Source organism: Sus scrofa, chromosome 15 (genome assembly GCF_000003025.6).
Source record: "Sus scrofa isolate TJ Tabasco breed Duroc chromosome 15, Sscrofa11.1, whole genome shotgun sequence".
Taxonomy (NCBI): Eukaryota; Metazoa; Chordata; class Mammalia; order Artiodactyla; family Suidae; genus Sus; species Sus scrofa.
Genome location: NC_010457.5, coordinates 72,804,085 through 72,824,376, shown reverse-complemented (window position 1 = coordinate 72,824,376; position 20,292 = coordinate 72,804,085). Strand labels below are relative to the sequence as shown.

Sequence of the window (20,292 nt, the reverse complement as noted above, 5' to 3'; positions counted from 1 at the left end):
ACCTAGAATAAAAACTTTCACATATACTACTTAAAATTGCTTACATATATGTATAAATTATATATATAAATTATATATATGTATATATAATGTAATAGTTTAATTCCAAAGCATCATATGGCTTTATTACAATGCAGGAGAAGCAGCAAATACATATTTTGTAAACTCTCTAGTCATAATGCAAAGAAAACAACATTACTTCCTGTATAAGGGACCTGATTACATGCAGAGTGTAATTAAATTCATGGTAAATAGATGCCCCATAATAGAGTTTCCCAGTCTTTGGAAGTGACTCACTGTGTGTGTGATCTTTTGGTCCCACAGGCAATAGCACTGGCAGCAGCTGAATACACAAGCATTGGGAGAAGCCGAATAATGGGCCTTTCGGAGAGTTCTTCTGAAACGTCCAAGCTGAGCTCCAAAAGTGCTAAAGAAAGAAGAAACAGAAGGAAGAAAAAGAATCAAAAAAAGCTCTCCAGTGGGGAAGAAAAGGGAGATGATGAGAAACTGTCCAAATCAGAATCAGAGGAGAGCATCAGGAGAAAAAGTTTCCACCTTGGTGTTGAAGGCCACATGCGAGCTCGTGAAAAGAGATTGTCCACCCCTAACCAGGTACCACGGACACTATTGAATGCATGTCACTGGAGATTGGATTATAAAGCAGATTGTTCTATCTTAGGGATGGGACCTCAGAGAGGAGTGACTCTATGTGTAAATTTTTAGGTAAAAACTTACTGATTTCTGAACAGTTATTCAAAGAACATAAATGGACATGATTTTCCATTTAAGTTTGACCACTCTGAGGGAGGTTATAGTTTTGAAATTGTCACGTCTTCTCCAACATAAATATTCTAAAACAAATATTCATGAGAACCATTGTAGAAATGGTAAAATTATTTATATTATAAATTTTATCTTTATTTAGTCTGTATTTTGTTTTTTTTTTGGTTTTTTTTTGTTTTTTTTTTTTGTTTTTTTTTTGTCTTTTGTCTTTTTTTTTTTTTTTTTTGTCTTTTTTTTTGTTGTTGCTATCTCTTGGGCCGCTTCCATGGCATATGGAGGTTCCCAGCTAGGGGTTGCTGTGGCTCTGGCCTACACCAGAGCCACAGCAACGTGGGATCCGAGCCGCGTCTGCAACCTACACCACAGCTCACGGCAACGCCGGATCGTTAACCCACTGAGCAAGGGCAGGGACCGAACCCGCGACCTCATGGTTCCTAGTCGGATTCGTTAACCACTGCGCCACGACGGGAACTCCTAGTCTGTATTTTGTAATGCCTCATTGTTTAAAATGAACCTTAGACTGGTTTTTTTTTTTTTCTTTTCTTCACCCCTGCAAGTATCATTAGAATATTAGTCACCCCGCCTCCACCCCACAAATGCACCATCTACTGATATCTAGTCCCATTATCAGTTATGTGTGCTTGTGTGGAATTTCTCTTTCCCTCTTCTTCTTTTTCCATTGAAACCTCCACCTCTCTCCATCCCTCTGCCTACAGAGCTCTAAAATGAACCATTACTTCTATCCTCCTTTACACTTCCCTCTTTTCCATTGTACAGTCCCTTCAAATCATTTTTTCTAAAACAAAGTAGTTCTTCTGCTCAACTTCAAAACAAAACAAAAGAAACAAACATCTCTGTTGAATCACTGCTTGACTGCAGAACAGGACCCACATTTTATCGATGCTTTAGCCTCATTCCCACCTTTTTTGATCTTTAGGTTCCCTCAGTCCCCCATGATTGTCTACCCTCACCTACAGGCCCTATATTTTCATGCCTTTATTACTTGGGACACATGGTTTTCTCTAAGTGGTGATTTTCTTCCTTGTTCTTCTTGTAGCATAAGACCAGTCATTCTTCACCCGTGAGTTAAGTGCCACCCATCCATACACTTTCCTCTCTCCTCTCCACTCCTCCCATCCCCTCTTCAGTTACTCACTCAGAATTACTATTCCTTGCATCTATTTTCACTTAAAACGTCTAGCCTCTGTTACTCATGTCTATAAGATCATGTCTATAAGATCACGCCAGATATACACAAAAATAAGATTCCCCGCCTGCAAAGATTTCGTAATATACTTGGGGAGACAGAATTTGAATACATGTGATATCAATAAAAAGAAATGCAACAAGAGCAGTTTGAGCTAGTTTTAAGGCTGAGACCTTATCATACACATTTTCAGTTGTTCACAATGCCCACTACTTTGTCCTTTACATAAGCACTAATGTTTATTCAAATAGATACTTTTAAAGAAAAGGCAGTTTGGTTTATAGACACAGCTCATCTTGGACATGAGTCATGTAAGCGTGACCTTTTATTTTATAACTATAAAATCACTAGTATTAAATGGTCTTTCTTAACAACCCTTAATGAGCCCTCAGTATGTAGGGTAGAGTTGCAAGCAGTGGAATGCAAAGATGCATACAGCATGGTCTTTGGCTTGAAGAAAGTTTCAGTACATGGAATGTAGGAATTGATATATGTAAAGCTCAGTAACAGTTATCATTGGGAGTTTGGGATTCATTGAGGCAAACTATTATGTATAGGATGGATAAACAAAACAAAGACCTATATAGGAACTATATAGTACAGGGAACTATATTCAATATCCTGTGATATACCATAAAGGAAAAGAATATGGAAAAGAATATATATATGTATGTGTAACTGAATCACTTTGCTGTACAGCAGAAATTAACACAGCATTGTAACTCAACTATACTTCAGTAAATTTTTAAACATTAATAGTTATCAATACCAAGTTCTTTTTTTTTTAATTTTATGGCCACACCCACATCATATGGAAGTTCCCAGGCCAGGGATTGAATCTGAGCTGCAGCTTTGACGTCTGCCACAGCTGCAGCAACACTGGATCCTTCATCCACTACACCAGATTGGGGATCAAACCCGTGACTCTGCAGAGACTTAAGCCACTATAGTCAGATTCTTAAACCACTGCACCACAGCAGGAACTCCCCTTTTTAAAAAGTGGTATGTTCTTTATAACAAAACGAATGGTACAGAAAGAAGGGCGATATGACTCTAGGCCAGAACTGTGAAGACTTATACAGCAACAAGTAATATACCTGGTCCTGAACGGATGCATTCTTCCAGCTTTTTCATTCCTTATTTAGAAGAATTTGTCTTCTTGCTGAATGTCTTTGTTTTTAAAAATGTTTCTCTTAAGCTGGTGCCGAGCCACCTGCCCTCAAGTCAGTGATCTCAATGGTAGTTACATGAAATGTACTTCTGTCTTTAGGTTTTTCAGCAGATACATGTCATCTCTAATTTTTTTTGCAGTCACCACTCAGCATCCGTGGCTCCTTGTTTTCTGCAAGGCGGAGCAGCAGAACAAGTCTTTTTAGTTTCAGAGGTCGAGGAAAAGATATTGGATCTGAAACAGAATTTGCCGACGATGAACATAGCATTTTCGGAGACAATGAGAGCCGAAGGGGCTCACTGTTTGTGCCACATAGACCTCGGGAGCGACGCAGCAGTAACATCAGTCAGGCCAGTAGATCCCCCCCAGTGCTGCCGGTGAACGGGAAGATGCACAGTGCCGTCGACTGCAATGGTGTGGTCTCCTTGGTTGATGGACCCTCAGCTCTCATGCTCCCCAATGGACAGCTTCTGCCAGAGGTGATAATAGATAAGGCAACTTCTGATGACAGCGTAAGGATGTTTTAAATAGCTCAGGCATGGTTCGGCCCTTATTCTTGCATAAGTCAATCTCTCTGCTGAAGGGGCCTCCTCTCTGGTCCTGGGAATGGCTCTGCATTTTGCAATACTTTATGTTAGAAACACATCTTCAAAAGATTAACATCTCCTCATCCTATTGGTATGGGTGTCTAATTCAAAGATATATAAAGCCCCATTTTTGAAAAAAAAAAGTACTTTTCTGTTGATATTGTACTTAAAGATTATAAATCATTCCCTTAGGAAACAACTTGTAAAAAATGTACTGGCACAGAAAATGAATTGATAATGCCAGTCTTATTAGTTGGTAATAGGTCCCATGTCTGTAAGGAAATATGGATTATTTGTGCCCTACTATTTCTTTCAAGTCAGTACTTAATATATACCTTATTGCAAGAGATCATCTTTGAGTTGTTAATAATGAATAATAGTAATAATAATACAAACACATTAGTTGTAGCAGCCCTATGAGATACTATATTATTATCCCTGTTTTACAACTGGGGAGACTGAGGCACAGGGAACTAAAGTGATTTGTGTAGGGTCACTTAGCTAGTAAATGGTAGTCCTAAAGTTTAAACGGAGAACTTCTGTTTCAGAGCTTGTGCTGTTTAACCACCACACTTTCTCTCCCATGTTGGTAGGTTTCTCAACTTGGAAATAATTTAAAATAACTATGCTTTTTTCCCATACATAAATGAAATACTGTTTTCATTTAAAAACAACTTTTTGTTCTAGAATCTATGAATAAAAATAGAATATCCAAAACATATACATTAATCCAACATACACATATACAGACAAAAACAAAACACCATTCCAAACCAATAATTTCGAGAGTTTAGGAGACTTTGAGAAGTTAGAGAAAATGGTCTGATTAGGCTTGAAAGTGAGAGATTTCTGGTTTCCGGAGTTTCTCGACTGCCTCTTCAGGCCTCTCACTGTTTTACACTGCATCACTCAGTATTAGCAAGGCTTTGCTTAACCCAAGAAGCTCTGAACTCATGCCACCTATTCATATATTCATACTTGCAGACCGTGTAGTATTTCAAGTGAGATTAAAGTTCCGTCAAAGCCATGGCCACACACATATTTCCATTTAAATAGAATGCATGTGCTTGTAGGTAACGTATGACCTCTGTGCTTGCGTGATACAGCTTCAGCCCTCTGTCAAGGTATTTTTCCTTATCAAATGAGCATGTTAAATTTCCACAGAACCACATCTTTGTTGTGTTTTGCTTTTCAACAATGTGTATTATCTGTAAAAGATTATATAATGTGTATAATATTTGGAGATTATTTTCTTATTTTTTTCCTTTTGCTTTTTACCTGTGGCACATGGAAGTTCCCAGGCAGTACCTGCAGCTCATGGAAGTTCCCAAGCTAGGGGTCGAATCGGAGCTACAGCTGCTGGCCTACTCCACAGCCACAGTAACACCAGATCCAAGCCAAGTCTGTGACCTACACCACAGCTCAGGGGAACGCTGGCTCCTCAATGCACTGATTGAGGCCAGGGATTGAACCCACATTCTCGTGGATACTAGTCGGGTTCGTTACCGCTGAGCCACAACAGGAACTCCTATTTCCTATTTTTAAATGAAATGTTTCAATTACTGCTTCATATTTTACTACAAAAAGAAGTTTTGCTCTAAATCCTAAAATTTAAAATGACCAAACAGGAGTAATGAGTGGATACTTAAAGCTTTGACAGAAATGCAAAACATAACAGTGTGGAATATCGTACAATTTAGATGAAAAAAAAATGCATGACAAATAATAATAACCCTGACTCCTGAGACATGTCCACGTGAAGACTTTATTTAATCAACACAGCTGATTGTTTCACTTGAGAGAGAAAAATCTCTGCTTCTGGAAAATCAGTCAATTAGAGAATATATCAGAGAAAATGTGATTATAGAGAGATCTCTATGAAAAGCTACTTGCAGATGTGTATGTATCTTTGCACATACACATACATGCATACATACATACACACATGCACATAGTTAGACTCTTTATGGTTTAATGTAGACACATATATAATTATATCTAAACAACTATACAACGTTGCAACCCTAGATCTGTATATCTCTGTGTTTGTAAAATGGTATATGTGAGTACACACATAATACATACTACACAGAAGTAGATAGATGTAGAGTTGTATAGTTGTTTACATGTATATATGTGTGTGTGAGCATGTGTGTGTGTGTGTGTATGTGTAATGTTGGCCTGCACTGAACTGGCATAATGTTTTAACTTTGAATTAGTTGCCAAAATTTAGCAACTAATGAGGCACCTTCACATAAAAATGGTGTACCTTGTAAAACTGAGCTAATATTCCTGCATGGCAGCAATCCTTTAGAGCTAGGGAGTGGTCACCTCTTTTAGATGGAGCTTGTGATCTCCATTTTGCTACAGTTTCCATCCGTCGTGATTATCCTTTTCAAACTGAGTCATTTGTCCTCATAGACTCAGAGCACTTCATGAGCTCTTCCTTAGCAGTGAGAAACAGTCCTTATAGTTGTCTCCATTAGTGCTATTACCTTGACAAAGAATAATTACAGAAACTTATCAGAGAACATTGAGGTTCTGTCCCGTTATGCACATGCCACTGCAATACTTGTTTAGCTGTTCTCTTGTAGAACTCTTACAAGGTAAAACTATCTGAATAAATTAGAGACCCAGAAAAACAGATAATGATAGTGATTATAACAATGATAAAAGCTCATTGCATTTTTCAATTCCTAAGTATTAATTCTCATAGCAAGACTAAGACAAGTACTTCAGTCATCCCCACCTTACCAATGATGAAAACAGAGACAGAGAAGTTAAGTTTCTCTCCCATGATACACAGCCAGTAAGTAGCAGAGCCATGATTCAAATCAACAATCTGGTCTCTACTTTTAATTCCTCACTATAACTATGTGAGCAAGATTTTATTTTATACCGACAATTTATTGGAATACCATTCTTAAAACTGTACTCAATCGTCTTTTTTTTTTCAGGGTACAACCAATCAAATACGCAAGAAAAGACGTCCCAGTTCTTACCTCCTTTCTGAGGATATGTTGAATGATCCCAATCTCAGACAAAGGGCTATGAGTCGGGCAAGCATATTAACAAACACTGTTGAAGGTACAGGATAATAGTCTCTTTACCATACAGGTTTTTAACAAAATCCATGTAAGTCCTGGTCTGCCTTAAATAGGTATAGCAAGTTCTTAGGAAGAGTTCAAAGACTAAGAAATGGTTATAAGCAATGGTAAGGATAAGCAGTGGATACCAATGGAATTGTCTTTATGGACTTAAAAAGTGGATAAAGTTATTTGTGATTAAAGACGGGCTTTGGGTAATATAACCTTTCAAAGATAAAATAGTTTTATGGTGCTAATGAAGAAAGTGAGGTTAACCCAGGGTTGTATGGTTTTCTCCCTATGTGTTCTTGGAAACTATACCTAGTCTCATGAATTTATCATCTTTCTAATAGGCAAGAAAACAAGACAAACTTCCAGATGTCTATAAATTGCTGCCTTTGAGCACATCTATACAAATGGTACTATGTAACATGACGTCTCTTAAGATTGTGATACAAAGGCATCCAAGAAAGCAGTTTAGAGACTCTGATGCAAATGGTACTGGTCAGACCCTGAGATACAGTAAGAGCAAAGTAAAAGGATGGCAATTTAGAAAATGTGTTGGCTCCCACCCTCTCTCCACACAATGTGCCCCAGGTCCCATCTTGTCCATGTCATCCCTCCCCATACCCATGATGGGTCCAGGCAAAATTTCACCCACCTCTTAAATTCATGGTGAGAAGCAAATGGGCTAATGGTATATAATATCCATTGCATGAGTAACTTTGTAAGTTATTTCTAGTCTCTTGGTTCTGGGATGGTTTTTACTTGTGAACTAAAAAGAACTTTTCCTGGTGAGGGTAGAAGTGTGTTATTGTTGTAATGGGTTAAGGACAAATGGTACTATGGGTACAAGGGAAAGTGTGTATATCGTTGGTATGTACACATTTATTTTAAAAATATACATACCTCCATTAAGAAAACATTAGTTCTTTTGTTTACCATCATGTGTTAAGTGTATGTTTCTCTCAGAGATATCCATATCTGCTCCCATTCATTAATTTCACTGCCTTCTCCTTATGGCTGATCTAGTAAAGGAGCGTGTGATATATTTTTATGTAATATGCTATGCTTTCATAGAAACAGTATTGTTGAATTTTCAAAGTCTAAACCAGAAGATTTATTTCAGTATTAAAGTATACTGTTGGTTTGTGCCTGGTTAGGAGTAAAATACATGGTATACAAGTGATGGATTTCATGTTCTCTGTTTTTGTTTTTGTTTTTTTTTTCCTCCCAGAACTTGAGGAATCCAGACAAAAATGCCCGCCTTGGTGGTACAGATTTGCACACACGTTCTTGATCTGGAATTGCTCTCCATATTGGATAAAATTCAAAAAACTTATCTATTTTATTGTAATGGATCCTTTTGTAGATCTTGCCATTACCATTTGCATAGTTTTAAACACATTGTTCATGGCTATGGAACATCACCCCATGACTGATGAATTCAAAAATGTGCTCACTGTGGGAAATTTGGTGAGTCCTTAATATGTGTTATGGGCCCAGAGCTGCTCTCTTTGGTTGTCATGATGGTCATTTCTTTTTTTAATTCAGATGATTATATAGCTAGGAAACTTTGCATATACAGAATTCACGATATGAATCATACAGAGTCAAGTTGCTGGTGATAGGTACTATTTTTAAATAATTTTGTAGTAGTACTGAGGTCTGTAAATAACAATACTATTTCTATGAGGAATCACCATCTTGGGAAGTGATGTGTGTTTCTTTTCCTGCCTACATGTCTCTTAGCAGCAACACTGAAAATTTGATACTTTCTTACCCAATTTATAACTACATTGCAGCTTCCTCATGAGTACATACCCTACATGTTTTTAGAAACACTATGAGCTACTTTGTTTTGACATAAGAGGTAAATTATCCAGGTCTTTGGATTCCCAAAGTCCTGAGTTGGAATTCTGGTTCTGTCTCTTATTGGTTATGTGACCTTGGGAAAATGTTTTAATGTCTATAATCTTTAATTTTCTCATTTTTATAATAATAATAATACTTTATAAAATAATAACAATTCTTGGAGTTCCCTTCGTGGCTCGGTGGTAATGAACCTGACTAGAATCCATGAAGATGCGGGTTCAATCCCTGGCCGCAGTCGGTTATCCGGCATTGTCGAGAGCTGTGGTGTAGGTTGTAAACACGGCTCTGAACCTGTGTTGCTGTGGCTGTGGTGTAGGCTGGCAGCTTTAGCTCCATTTCGACCCCTAGCCTGGGAATTTCCATATGCCATGGGTGTGGCCCTAAAATAGCAAATAATAATAATAACAATTTGTTATTTATGATTCTAACATTTTACGTATTATTGAAAAGAATAAACACCTCTACTTAATAGCCTGACATTTTGTAAGTACTCAACAAATTAAACCTATTATCATTATCATGATCATCACCATGCTTTCAATGACAGCAGAAACAACCCTTGAGAAGAAAAACATTGAGAAACCAAAGTGGTTAAACTGGATCCAGAAGATAGAAGGGTTGTAGGCTTCAGGAAGATATAGAGTTCTATTAGGAAAGTTGATGCCAGAGTGATCTCTTAAATGTGCAGTGTTGATCACCTGCTAGCTTAATTAGTGCCTTATGGCAAACAGAAAGTGCTTGTTTCTGACAGTCTTCATGAAGCAAGAGAAGTTCTATTTCATAGCGAAAAGTTCCCAGCTTATGACTCTTCATAAAGCATGAATAACTCTGGATATCTTTGTAAATGTCTATGTAAGATAACTGTACATTTGCTGTGGTCCCAAACCAATTGCCCTTTGAAGTCAAAGAGTGTTTCTAAGTCAGTCTTCTCTCCCAAATTTCCCAGTCAAGATGTTTGAAATTCAAATGTGAATTAGCATTCTTCTTTCTATTCCTCAGTGGAAGAAGGCAGGACCATCTAGTTTCTAACTGTTGATAGAGGTCCAAATCATCAAAACCAGTACCTTCTCACTGAAATGACTGTATCACTCTGAATCCATAAAAAAGATTTACCCTGTTTCTTATCTATTATTAGAATCCCAAGTCCAGAGGCTCCTGGCTAGTCCTTTTCTTCTTTTCTTTTCCTTTTTCTTTTCTTTTCTTTTCTCTGTTTGTTTAGGACCACACCTGCAGCATATGGAAGTTCCCAGGCTAGCTCAAATCGGAGCTGCAGCTGCCAGCCTACACCACAGCCACAGCAATGCAGAATCCCAGCCAAGTCTGTGACCTACACCACAGCTCATGGCAACGCCAGATCCTGAACCCGCTGAGTGAAGCCAGGGATAAAACCCACATCCTCATGGATACAGGGGATTTGTAACCTGCTGAGCCACAACAGGAACTCCTTGGCTAGTCTTCTTGATGCTATATTATTTTTAAAAATGATACACAGTTACGGAGCTAACCATTTTCCTTTCGACTTTCTTCCATCAGTTTCTTTGAATCAAATTGTACCTGAATGATTCCTAAGTCTTTTACTGTTGTCCTTTTAAGTGAATTCTTTGTTGCTGTGTCATGAATTAATGATGCTTTGTGATGCACTTTTGTGTCAGAGCTTTGGAAGTCTTTCTTTAGCTGCCACCATTTCAATTAAGAACTTTTCCTCTTCTGCTGATAAATCTTTAAAGAGTGAGTCAACATGTTCCTTATTACTCTGAGTAGTCAGACCAGGAAAGAAGACTGGCTCAAAATTTCACCATCAATCTGTTTCATTTTCCTTTCCAGCCAGAATAATTTGTTGACCCACATAAATGTTTTGGAAAGAGTTACTGTATTAATTTTCAAAAGTTTTATTTATCTGAAATTTTAGTATGCTCTTCTAAAATGCTATCTAATGGTGTTAAGGTCGGACAGGAGAGTTAGAGCTTTTTAACCTTATAGTGCTTGTATTAAAGCTATGAGAGTAATGATACTTGGTTTACAGGATTAAATGAGATAATAATACACATATTTAACACATTTTCTGAAACGCAGTAATTGCCAGATAGTCATTATCATCATTAGGTTGGTTCCATATTTTTAATAATACTAGAAAAACATTTATGTGTCTTACGTAGGTCTTTACTGGCATCTTTGCAGCTGAAATGGTGTTAAAACTAATTGCCATGGATCCATATGAGTATTTTCAAGTAGGATGGAATATATTTGACAGCCTTATTGTGACCTTAAGCTTAGTGGAACTTTTCCTAGCGGATGTGGAAGGATTGTCAGTTCTACGATCATTCAGACTGGTAAATGAGACCAACCTTACCATTATATTCTTTATGTAAAGGGGTGTTTCTTTGGTTTTGCATTATTATTATTTAAAACTTTTGGAAGTTTGAATCAAAAGACAAGAGTAGGTCTTGATATCTAGTGAAACAAAGTTCATTGAGTAATAAATGTACTTAAAGAACCACAAATCAGATGGATATTTTAATTTGAGGATCTTGAAGATGTTCAGTTGTATATACTAGTATTATAGGGCAGTAATTTATTTCACAATAAGAAATGTATGATTTATGGAATTTCAGCCACTGTACTATGTTCATTACTTTGTGGATTTGACAATTAAAAATCAAGTCATTGTCCTCTCAAAATTTTTATCTGATATCAAAAAATTTTTTTAAAAATGAAGTTTTTAAATGCATCATCCTCTAAGATTTTGGGCCTTCTCCCTATATCAGCATGAAAAATATTAGGACAGTACCATAAAATAGAATTAAGGATATATTTTGACTTCTAGAGGATATACTATCTAATACCATAAGAGGCTTCTATAGCAACCCTGAACTAAGATTACAGTTGCTTCAAAATATGTGTGGTAATTACATAGTGGCAAGTATACAAGTATAACAAAAATAACCAGAATATTGAGAATAGGTGAAAATAAGAAATAGAAATAATTGATTTTAGCTAGGTAATAGTGAAAGTATTTTAGAACTAAATTTTGGAACAAAATTCAAGATTGGAAACATTGAGAACTTTTTCATAAAAATTAATATTAAGCTTTGTGTTTACTTTTAGCTCCGAGTTTTCAAGTTGGCAAAATCTTGGCCAACACTGAACATGCTGATAAAGATCATTGGCAATTCTGTGGGGGCTCTAGGTAACCTGACCTTGGTGTTGGCCATCATTGTCTTCATCTTTGCTGTGGTCGGCATGCAGCTCTTTGGCAAGAGCTACAAAGAATGTGTCTGCAAGATCAATGAAGACTGTACACTCCCACGCTGGCACATGAATGACTTCTTCCACTCCTTCCTGATTGTGTTCCGGGTGCTGTGTGGAGAGTGGATAGAGACCATGTGGGACTGCATGGAGGTCGCTGGTCAGGCCATGTGCCTTATTGTTTACATGATGGTCATGGTCATTGGAAACCTGGTGGTATGTAACCAGATGTTCCTACACTTGAAATTCTCCATGGCAAATTGTTATATGATTATATGATATATAATTATAATCTTTATAGGATTAATTAGATTTAAAACTATTAAGTATAATAGAATATTGACTATTTTAATTCAGTGAAGGACAGAAAATAAAATGAAATGCTGCCTTAATCTCTGTGTCAGATAACTGATATTTGCATTTTTTACAATATTTCATTGGAAAATTTTCTACTTTATTCTAATTTCAATAGTGATGTCATATGAATTAAAGTGGTTTTCAAGTCCATTAAACGTTGATTCAAATATGAAGCTATACTAGTAAATAGAATATAATTGAACTAACAGTAATAAAAGTGAGATTATATGGAAGAAGGCAAATGAAAAGACTAGTCCTGCTCTGTTATAGTAATATATGAGACTAGCATCTGTAACGGATATCAGCAACTATATGGCCCATAGACCAATCTAGCACACCACTCAGTTTTGTATGGCTCTGCAAAACTGAGATTTTTTTTTTTACATCTTTAAATGTTTTTTTAAATCTATAGAAAAATATTTTTTTGGCACATGGAAATTATATGAAATTCAAATTTCAGTTTCCATAAGCAAAATGTATTGCAACATGTTCATTTACATATTGTCTTTGGCTGTTTCACTTCACGTGGGCAGGTCTGAGTAGGCTCCATAGAGATTCTGTGTCCTACAAAGGTTAAATTATTATTATATGGCCCTTTTACAGAAAAGGTGTGCCCATTTCTGCTCTACAGTGTCTCTTTTATAAGTGAGCTACTGCTCCATTAGTGTTTTCTTGGCTTGTATGCCTTCTCTGTTTGTGTCCTCCTTTCTTATTATACTTACCTACTGGTAGGAATTTTCAAGCTTACAAGTAGGAGAAAATACGGATAATATGCTCTTACTCAGTCTTTAAAGGCACCATGTTGGCTTGGTTGAGTTGGTCAGCCTGGCCTCAGACTCCTCAAGTATCCCCAGGAGGTTGTCTATGGTAAAAGTCATATGGTTAGTACTTCACTTCCCACTGGCTTGAAATAAGTTGCTTTTTTTTTTTTTGATCCTTGCAGCCCCCATTCCAACCTGAAAATTGCTAAAAGTATAGACTTAAATATTCTCCCCACAAAAAAATAATGGTACTTCTGAGATATGATGGGAGAATTCCCTAATGCTATCATGACAATCATCTTTCAATCAGTTCAGTCTAATTGCAATTTTTTAACTATGAGGTAGATGTTTTTGTCCATAAGGAGACTTACATGAAAGGGTATTTCAGTTATCTTGTTGTTTTCTATATAAAACATTTTTTAAAATATGATTTATGTATATTTAGCTCTCTGAGGATTCTTTTTTCTTTTTCTTTTTTTTTCAATGTTCAGTTCACCTGGACCCCTACCTCTAGGAGGAAAAACAAAAATGGTTTTGCATACAAACAGGATTTTGCTTCAAGGATAGAATAGGAGTTGTCCTGCCCTCTTTTATAATCTCTTCCAGGGCCAAAATGATTGGCAATGAAGCAACCCAGTCATAATGCCATTATCTCATTTAAATCAGATTTGATGGGCAGGTCTTTTTCTTTGCTTTAAAAGCCTCATTACATCACAAGCTGGCACAATGTTTGGTCAGAATATTTCATTACAGTAACTCTGCAAGTATCATATGTTCCATTTGTTGCAATAAGTGACATTTATCTCCTGGGAAAAGTAAACACAGATCTTGGCTGAGGTTACCTGCAGCACAGTAGACACTGGTAACAATTTTCTTGTTTTACTAATTTCTCATAGGTAACAAATATTAACTACAGGTAAATGGTAGGAGGGCTTTTTAAGCCCATAAAAGGGAATTTGGACAAGGGATTCCTGCCATAGAAATGAACTTAGGAATGGCATCATGATAATGGTGAGGGGTATTCGCCTTGCTCCCCATGTTAACCCTTTAGGGGCATGGCTGACCTCTATCACCAAAGCTCACAGAAGCTCAGATATGGAGAGATTTGATGAGAAGTCTAGCTTCTCCTCTACCCCATCATGTTTTTATTGGGTTAAGAAGTACAGGGCTCTTCATCACTGGTTTAGATTTTGGCCTTTATCTCAGAAAACTGCACTCATTTTCTTTTATTTCCTGTCTCCCTATTTCTCCAAACACTATCCCCACCCTGATACAGGTTCTCAACCTATTTCTCGCCTTATTACTGAGCTCATTTAGTTCAGACAATCTTACAGCCATTGACGAAGACACTGATGCAAACAATCTCCAGATCGCAGTGACCAGAATTAAGAAAGGAATAAATTATGTGAAACAGACCTTACGTGAATTTATTCTAAAAGCATTTTCCAAAAAGCCTGAGATTTCCAAAGAGATAAGACGAGCAGAAGATCTCAATTATAAGAGAGAAAACTATATCTCTAACCGCACACTTGCTGAAATGAGCAAGGATCACAATTTCCACAAAGAAAAAGATAAAACCAGTGGTTTGGGGAACAGTGTGGACAAATACTTGATGGAAGAAAGTGATTGTCAATCATTTATTCACAATCCCAGCCTCACAGTGACAGTGCCAATTGCACCTGGGGAATCTGATTTGGAAATTATGAATACTGAGGAACTTAGCAGTGATTCAGATAGTGAATACAGCAAAGGGGTAAGATTGTTTTATACACATTGTGTTTCATGTTATTAATTAGTGTAAAATGAGTTACAATTGCAGATTTTTGCTGTCATAATTGTGTGTGTATGAATTCTTACAGTAGCTTCTTAAAGTTGACAGGGGAAGAGATGTTCTTAATCATTGATTTAATCCCATTTAGCTAGATTTGAAAGCACCGCATACCTGAGTCTTCCCTTCCTTCATCCGCTGTTTGTTATCAGCTACAAAATCACATACCGTCTCTTTTCACAGTGTCTTTTGAATCCTCAGCTCCTCTCCATCACTTTGCCTTTGTACTCTCTACTCCTTGCCTAAGCCATTCCGTGTGGAGTCCCCACTTGTGTCTCTGCCTCCATTTTCCATATGCTCTAATCCACCTTTTTGATTAATTTTACTCAGATTCAGTCCTAATCATGTCACTCCTTTGAAGTATCCTTGAGCCCCAAAGTGGATTTGAATGATGGACTGTAGATAAAGCCTTCACACCATGGCCCCAGCCAGCTGACCAGCTTTGTCATCTAGTACTCACCTGAACTCCTGCATCTGAACCAAGCCACGTTTATTCTGGGCCATGAACACTTAGAACCTGTATGATGTTGCTTGGGGTTTCCTTCTTCAGTCAAAATCTTCTACACATTTTTCAAGACAGCCCTCGGCTTCCTTGGATGTAAAAATTATTAGTTCTTACATCATAGGGCTCGGTGAGGGTTAAATGAATTAATACATGTAGGACACTTAGAACAGTATTCAGAGTGATCAAAAGTGGTAGCTATTACATCCTTCCTAATTTCTCTTCAAAGCGATATGATCTCATTTTGAACCTCACACAATTTTACACCTTTTCCTGGATTTATTTTTTAGCTTTGAATTTTAATTTTTTGAGAAATTATTGTATGCATCAAATTGTACTATAAATTCATTGAGAATGGGAACCTTTTTTTTTTTTTTTTTTTTTTTGGTCTCACCTGCAACAATTGGAAGTTCCCAGGCCAGAGACAGAACCCACACCATGGCAGCTGATACAGTGACAACTGTGGATCCTTGACCCATTGGATCCTTAACCCTCTGCACCACAAGGGAATTCCGACAAAAGGAACCTTTTATTACAACGTTTTTTGTATCCTCTTCCCCCACCCCTGATTGTGTATATTCAAAGTATTATTGAGCATATTTTTATTAATATGGAATATAAAACCATAAGTTTTATGACAGTATTTTTATGGCATCTCTTTTAAGTTTTAAGATATCACTTTCAAATATTTTTCCTTTCTTTAGGTCAGGTCACATGAAAGTATTTGACAAGTATTTCCCAAACATATTCTATCTGCTTAACCCTGTATTAAGATCTATCCTCCCTATCCTCCATGAAGCTATAGTGGATTTGTGGATAAGGGTACACAGCTGGGCATGTGTGTTTATGTATGCATGCATGCTCTGGCCATGTGCCCACTACTAGGTGCATAGTGAATGCTCAATAACTTAATAACTGAATGAATAGATTATTAAATAAATTATGAATATATATTTCTAAGTAGCCAAAGAAATTATTTCTGAGATGATAAAGTAAGGAATAAAATATTTTAGTTTTTATTTTTAAAAGCTTTACACGGAAGAAATATTATCTCCAAAATTCAAAAGGTGTGGTGGTTTGGGCATGAAGGTAGATAGTTAGATTCCACATACCCTGTTCAGGAGCACCTGGGTCTAGTTTTATGGGAAAAGGGAAATGAATTCAATTATCTTATTTTTCTGCCTACAAAGGTTAGAGTTATAAAACCCTGGTTGCCTAGCCGACTGTCTGTATAAGTTTGAGATTCTAGACGTTAGGGTACTTTGGCAGCTTGGCAGAGTTTACGAAACATTGCTTACATCTTAATATTTTGGAATAATCATTTCTTACCTGGTCACTTTTCTTTGCTCAAAACTGTGGCTATCCATCCATGGATCTCTTTAGTGTCTGGCCAAAGTCATCTTCTTAGTATATTGAGTTATAACATTTTAAAGGAAATCTCATAGATCTGCTCCCTTTAGCACCTCATTTTCTGAGAAAGTAGTAAGAGGAAGTATCTTTATTTGGTATAGAGCTAGTTCAAGGCAGAGCCCAGGTAAGAGTCCCAGTTTTATTATTCATGAGTCGACCTTCCTTCCCCTGTATTTGTCCATAAACCACACATTCCTATTTGGATTAATACACAGTTTGTCTCCCCTGAGGTACCGAGGCTTCATTTGATAAATTTATATACCCTGTGGTATCCAGAGGAGGTTTGTGATGTTGTAATACAAAGCTGTCTTTTATAATTAGCAGTTTAGTCTGTAAAGTGTTTGGGTACTAAAATAGATTATTTTGATCATCCATAAAGTTACTCTGTCACCTATTTCATAAATACTTCCTAAAAAGCATGAAATTTAGTGCATTTAAACTGTGTTATCTAAAGACCATGTGATGGTCATATTTGCATATTCTTCATTATCATTGGATTTTTTATGATATTATATTCAGAGCTACATGAGAAATACACTTTTTCTATTTCACATCTGTGATTTACATAGTATTCAGGAGCTTGAGGCTATTCATAGGTTGTCATAAAGAATATAGAAACTAGTCATTTAAAATCATTTAACATAGTATTTGAGTTGGTAAGTCCTAAAACATGTTAGCTATTGTGTTTATTATTGAATTCATTACTAGTCTCTAAAAGTTCAGATTTAAAATTTTGAACTTTGGAAATTTGTCTTTTTTCCTAAGACATTTTCCTTGGCATATCGCAAAGTGTGTCATCTTGAAGCAGACTACTTGACTATATGCCACACTTGAGAAGCGATGAAAGTTCAAGATCTATAGGAAATTTGTTAGATAATGTAGAGATACTATTAGGCTGTGGCCAATGGTGAAATCCTGCATCTAGAATCTTTCTCTCAAGTGACCTGAGATTTAAATATTTCTGGTTATGCCCTGTTAGTGTTTTTCAATTTAGACCACTAAAAAAATGCAGCTTTCCCTTTTTGCCTGAAGTGTTTCTATTACCCTTCCCTGACAACCTCTGTGCTCTAATTCCCCTCATCTTCAACTCCCACTTGAGTTCCCAGTTTTTTAACTGCTTCTTCCCTCCTTTATAACTTCCTTATTTTTTTATGCCTAAGACATCTTTGAAATAATGACTGCCATGTTTTTGGTGAACGTTGCCCAAAGAGGCAAAACTAGATTATCCATAGAAAGTGATGCCCAATTCACTACATGTACATTGTTAAATCTTAAGCACTACCTTAAGAATGTGGTAAAGGATACAGCCTCTGGAGAGAGAATAACTTGCCTTAGATCCTTGCTTTGATATTTACTAACTCTGAGACCTTGAGCAATTTACAAAAACTTCTGGGTTTTTTTTTTTCCTAGTTTACTTACATGCACAATAGAATTATAATAAATATTAAATGATTTAGGTAAATAATTAGACAAGTGCCTGTTGGAAACGAAGTACCTAGTTAACAATTGTTATGGATATGGAATTGAATAGTCCTGTACACATTGTAAGTAGCTAAGTGCTACAGGTTCAATTTTAGCATGTAAAGACACATATAGGGAACTTGTTACAAATGCCCATTCTGGGCCATATCATACAAACTCTATCTGCCTAAGTCTGGATGCAACCTCAGAATCCTTACCAGCAATAGCCACTGAGATAGATTGAGTTGGTATAAGAGATAAACCTAAATTCACCCATGGCTTGTTTTGGTCCATCTTTCTGAAGAATTCCTTTCTTTATTCAGGGGCCAGGGATATTTTTCCCTTTTGCCTATTTAAGAATCTGCATTTTGAACAAGAGGGAAAAAAAATCTTCTACCTTTGACACTTTTCTCTTTCCCCTTCCCCATCCAAAAAACAAATATCCCCTCTCTTTCATGGTGTAGCCTCATTTTTTTCCATAGTATTTTATGGGACTTTCTGTCCTCTTCCAGTATCAGCTGATAGGCAGATGTCTTTTTTCTGATGGCTAAATAAATATACACTCCAGAATAAACTCAAATATTTCGTAATAAAATATCTGACCAGAAAATGACCAAGGAAATGAGTTCTATTTAAGATGTTGAATAAAATATCTTCAACAGTTTTGAAGCAATAATTAGCAACAGAATGTCAGCATTTCTCTGAAGATAGAGTCTGTCCCAGAGTCAAGGAAGACATGCTGTCATCTTGGGGGACCCATGAGAATATGACTCCTGTCACTGTTTCTCAGGTTATGCTCTGAACTGATGGCCCATCTCAGAATCAGCCTCCTTCCAGGGCATAGTGCAGCCTGCTAAACCCTTGGCAAACATTAACAAGCTACAGATTTTCACCATTAGCAATGAAGCGCTTCATTATTATGAGCCTCAAATGAAGCATGAAATGCACCCATTCATTCAATAAATATTTATTGAAATCTGCTATGCTCCAAGCACTGTGCTAACAGTTGCTTAGAGACCAAAAAAAAAAAAAAAAATTTTCACCCAGCTGTAATAATTCAATGTGACTGGCATCTGGCTTAATTAAATTCTTAAGTGTAAGTCTTTATTTTTTAATCCTGCCAAATCTCAAAATTGTAAGTTCTAAAAAGCTAAATTAATAAATCTTTGTTTAGGACTTCCTGTCGTGACTCAGTGGAAATGAACCCAAGTTGTATCCATGAGGATGCAGTTTTGATTTCTGGCCTAGCTTGGTGCATTAAGGATCCAACACTGCTGCAACCTGTGGTGTAGATTGCAGATGAGGCTTGGATCTGGAGTTTGCTGTGGCTGTGGGGTAGGCTGGCAGCTGCAGCTCAGATTTGACCCCTAGCCTGGGAACTTACATATGCCACAGGTGGCCCTAAAAAAAAAATTTTTTTTAAACTTAGTTTAAACGGGGAGCTCTTTCATAGAGAGACTTTCCCTTTTTTCAGTTATTTACTAATTTTGAAAGTATTATGTAAATTTCAGGGGGAAAGTATTGAATTTATCCTGCTCATTTCTCCAAATATTTTGAAATATAAGCCTCGTGTGATTTCTTTCTTTTTTTTTTTTCCTTTTTTTTCTTTTTTCGGCTGTGCTCATGGCCATGTGCAGTTAACCTGGCCAGGGATCAAGCCTGAGCTTTAGCAATGACGGAAGCCGCTGCATTGACATTGCTCACGTGATTTTGGAGTAAACTCTGACAGCTTTCACAGAGGCTACTAACTATTAATCTAATAGTCCAAATCTTCTTACTGCTCTTTTGACAAATGTATCTTTTATCAGTGAACTTGCTCATCTTGTGTACTCAGCAGAGGGGAAAACATCCTGTCTAAACTTTTCCTCACAGAAAGATCCCCCATTCATTCCTCCTGCAGCCAAATGCAGATACTTAGCTTTACTCAGTAGTTCTTGAGTGTTTAGAAACATTGTCTCCAAGTTGTGATGGAGCTAGCTGAGGCCCTTGGAGAAAGGAGATCAATGAAACCTTCAAAT

At 36.8% G+C, this 20,292-nt stretch overlaps 1 protein-coding gene and 2 long non-coding RNA genes across 5 annotated transcripts in view; 1 reads left to right on the top strand and 2 right to left on the bottom strand.

The window, feature by feature from the left end:
- The window catches only part of SCN9A (sodium voltage-gated channel alpha subunit 9), a 166,647-nt gene that overhangs the window by 87,976 nt on the left and 58,379 nt on the right, over positions 1–20,292 (top strand). Inside the window, exons 11-17 of one of the 3 annotated variants that reach the window (XM_021076176.1) lie at positions 325–612; positions 3,302–3,673; positions 6,706–6,835; positions 8,072–8,310; positions 10,866–11,039; positions 11,815–12,171; positions 14,350–14,826. In XM_021076176.1, coding sequence (XP_020931835.1) covers positions 325–612; positions 3,302–3,673; positions 6,706–6,835; positions 8,072–8,310; positions 10,866–11,039; positions 11,815–12,171; positions 14,350–14,826 — 2,037 coding nt within the window. The remainder of the gene's footprint in view (positions 1–324; positions 613–3,301; positions 3,674–6,705; positions 6,836–8,071; positions 8,311–10,865; positions 11,040–11,814; positions 12,172–14,349; positions 14,827–20,292) is intronic. The other 2 variants (XM_021076177.1, XM_021076178.1) reach the window with 2 other exon arrangements.
- LOC110257169 lies at positions 294–3,490 on the bottom strand. The gene is made up of 2 exons (XR_002339415.1): positions 3,088–3,490; positions 294–427 (listed from the first exon to the last, which is right to left on the bottom strand). It is a non-coding gene; the product is annotated as an uncharacterized LOC110257169 (long non-coding RNA).
- Positions 3,582–19,578, bottom strand: LOC110257168. The gene is made up of 4 exons (XR_002339414.1): positions 15,362–19,578; positions 13,094–13,174; positions 6,018–6,243; positions 3,582–3,773 (listed from the first exon to the last, which is right to left on the bottom strand). It is a non-coding gene; the product is annotated as an uncharacterized LOC110257168 (long non-coding RNA).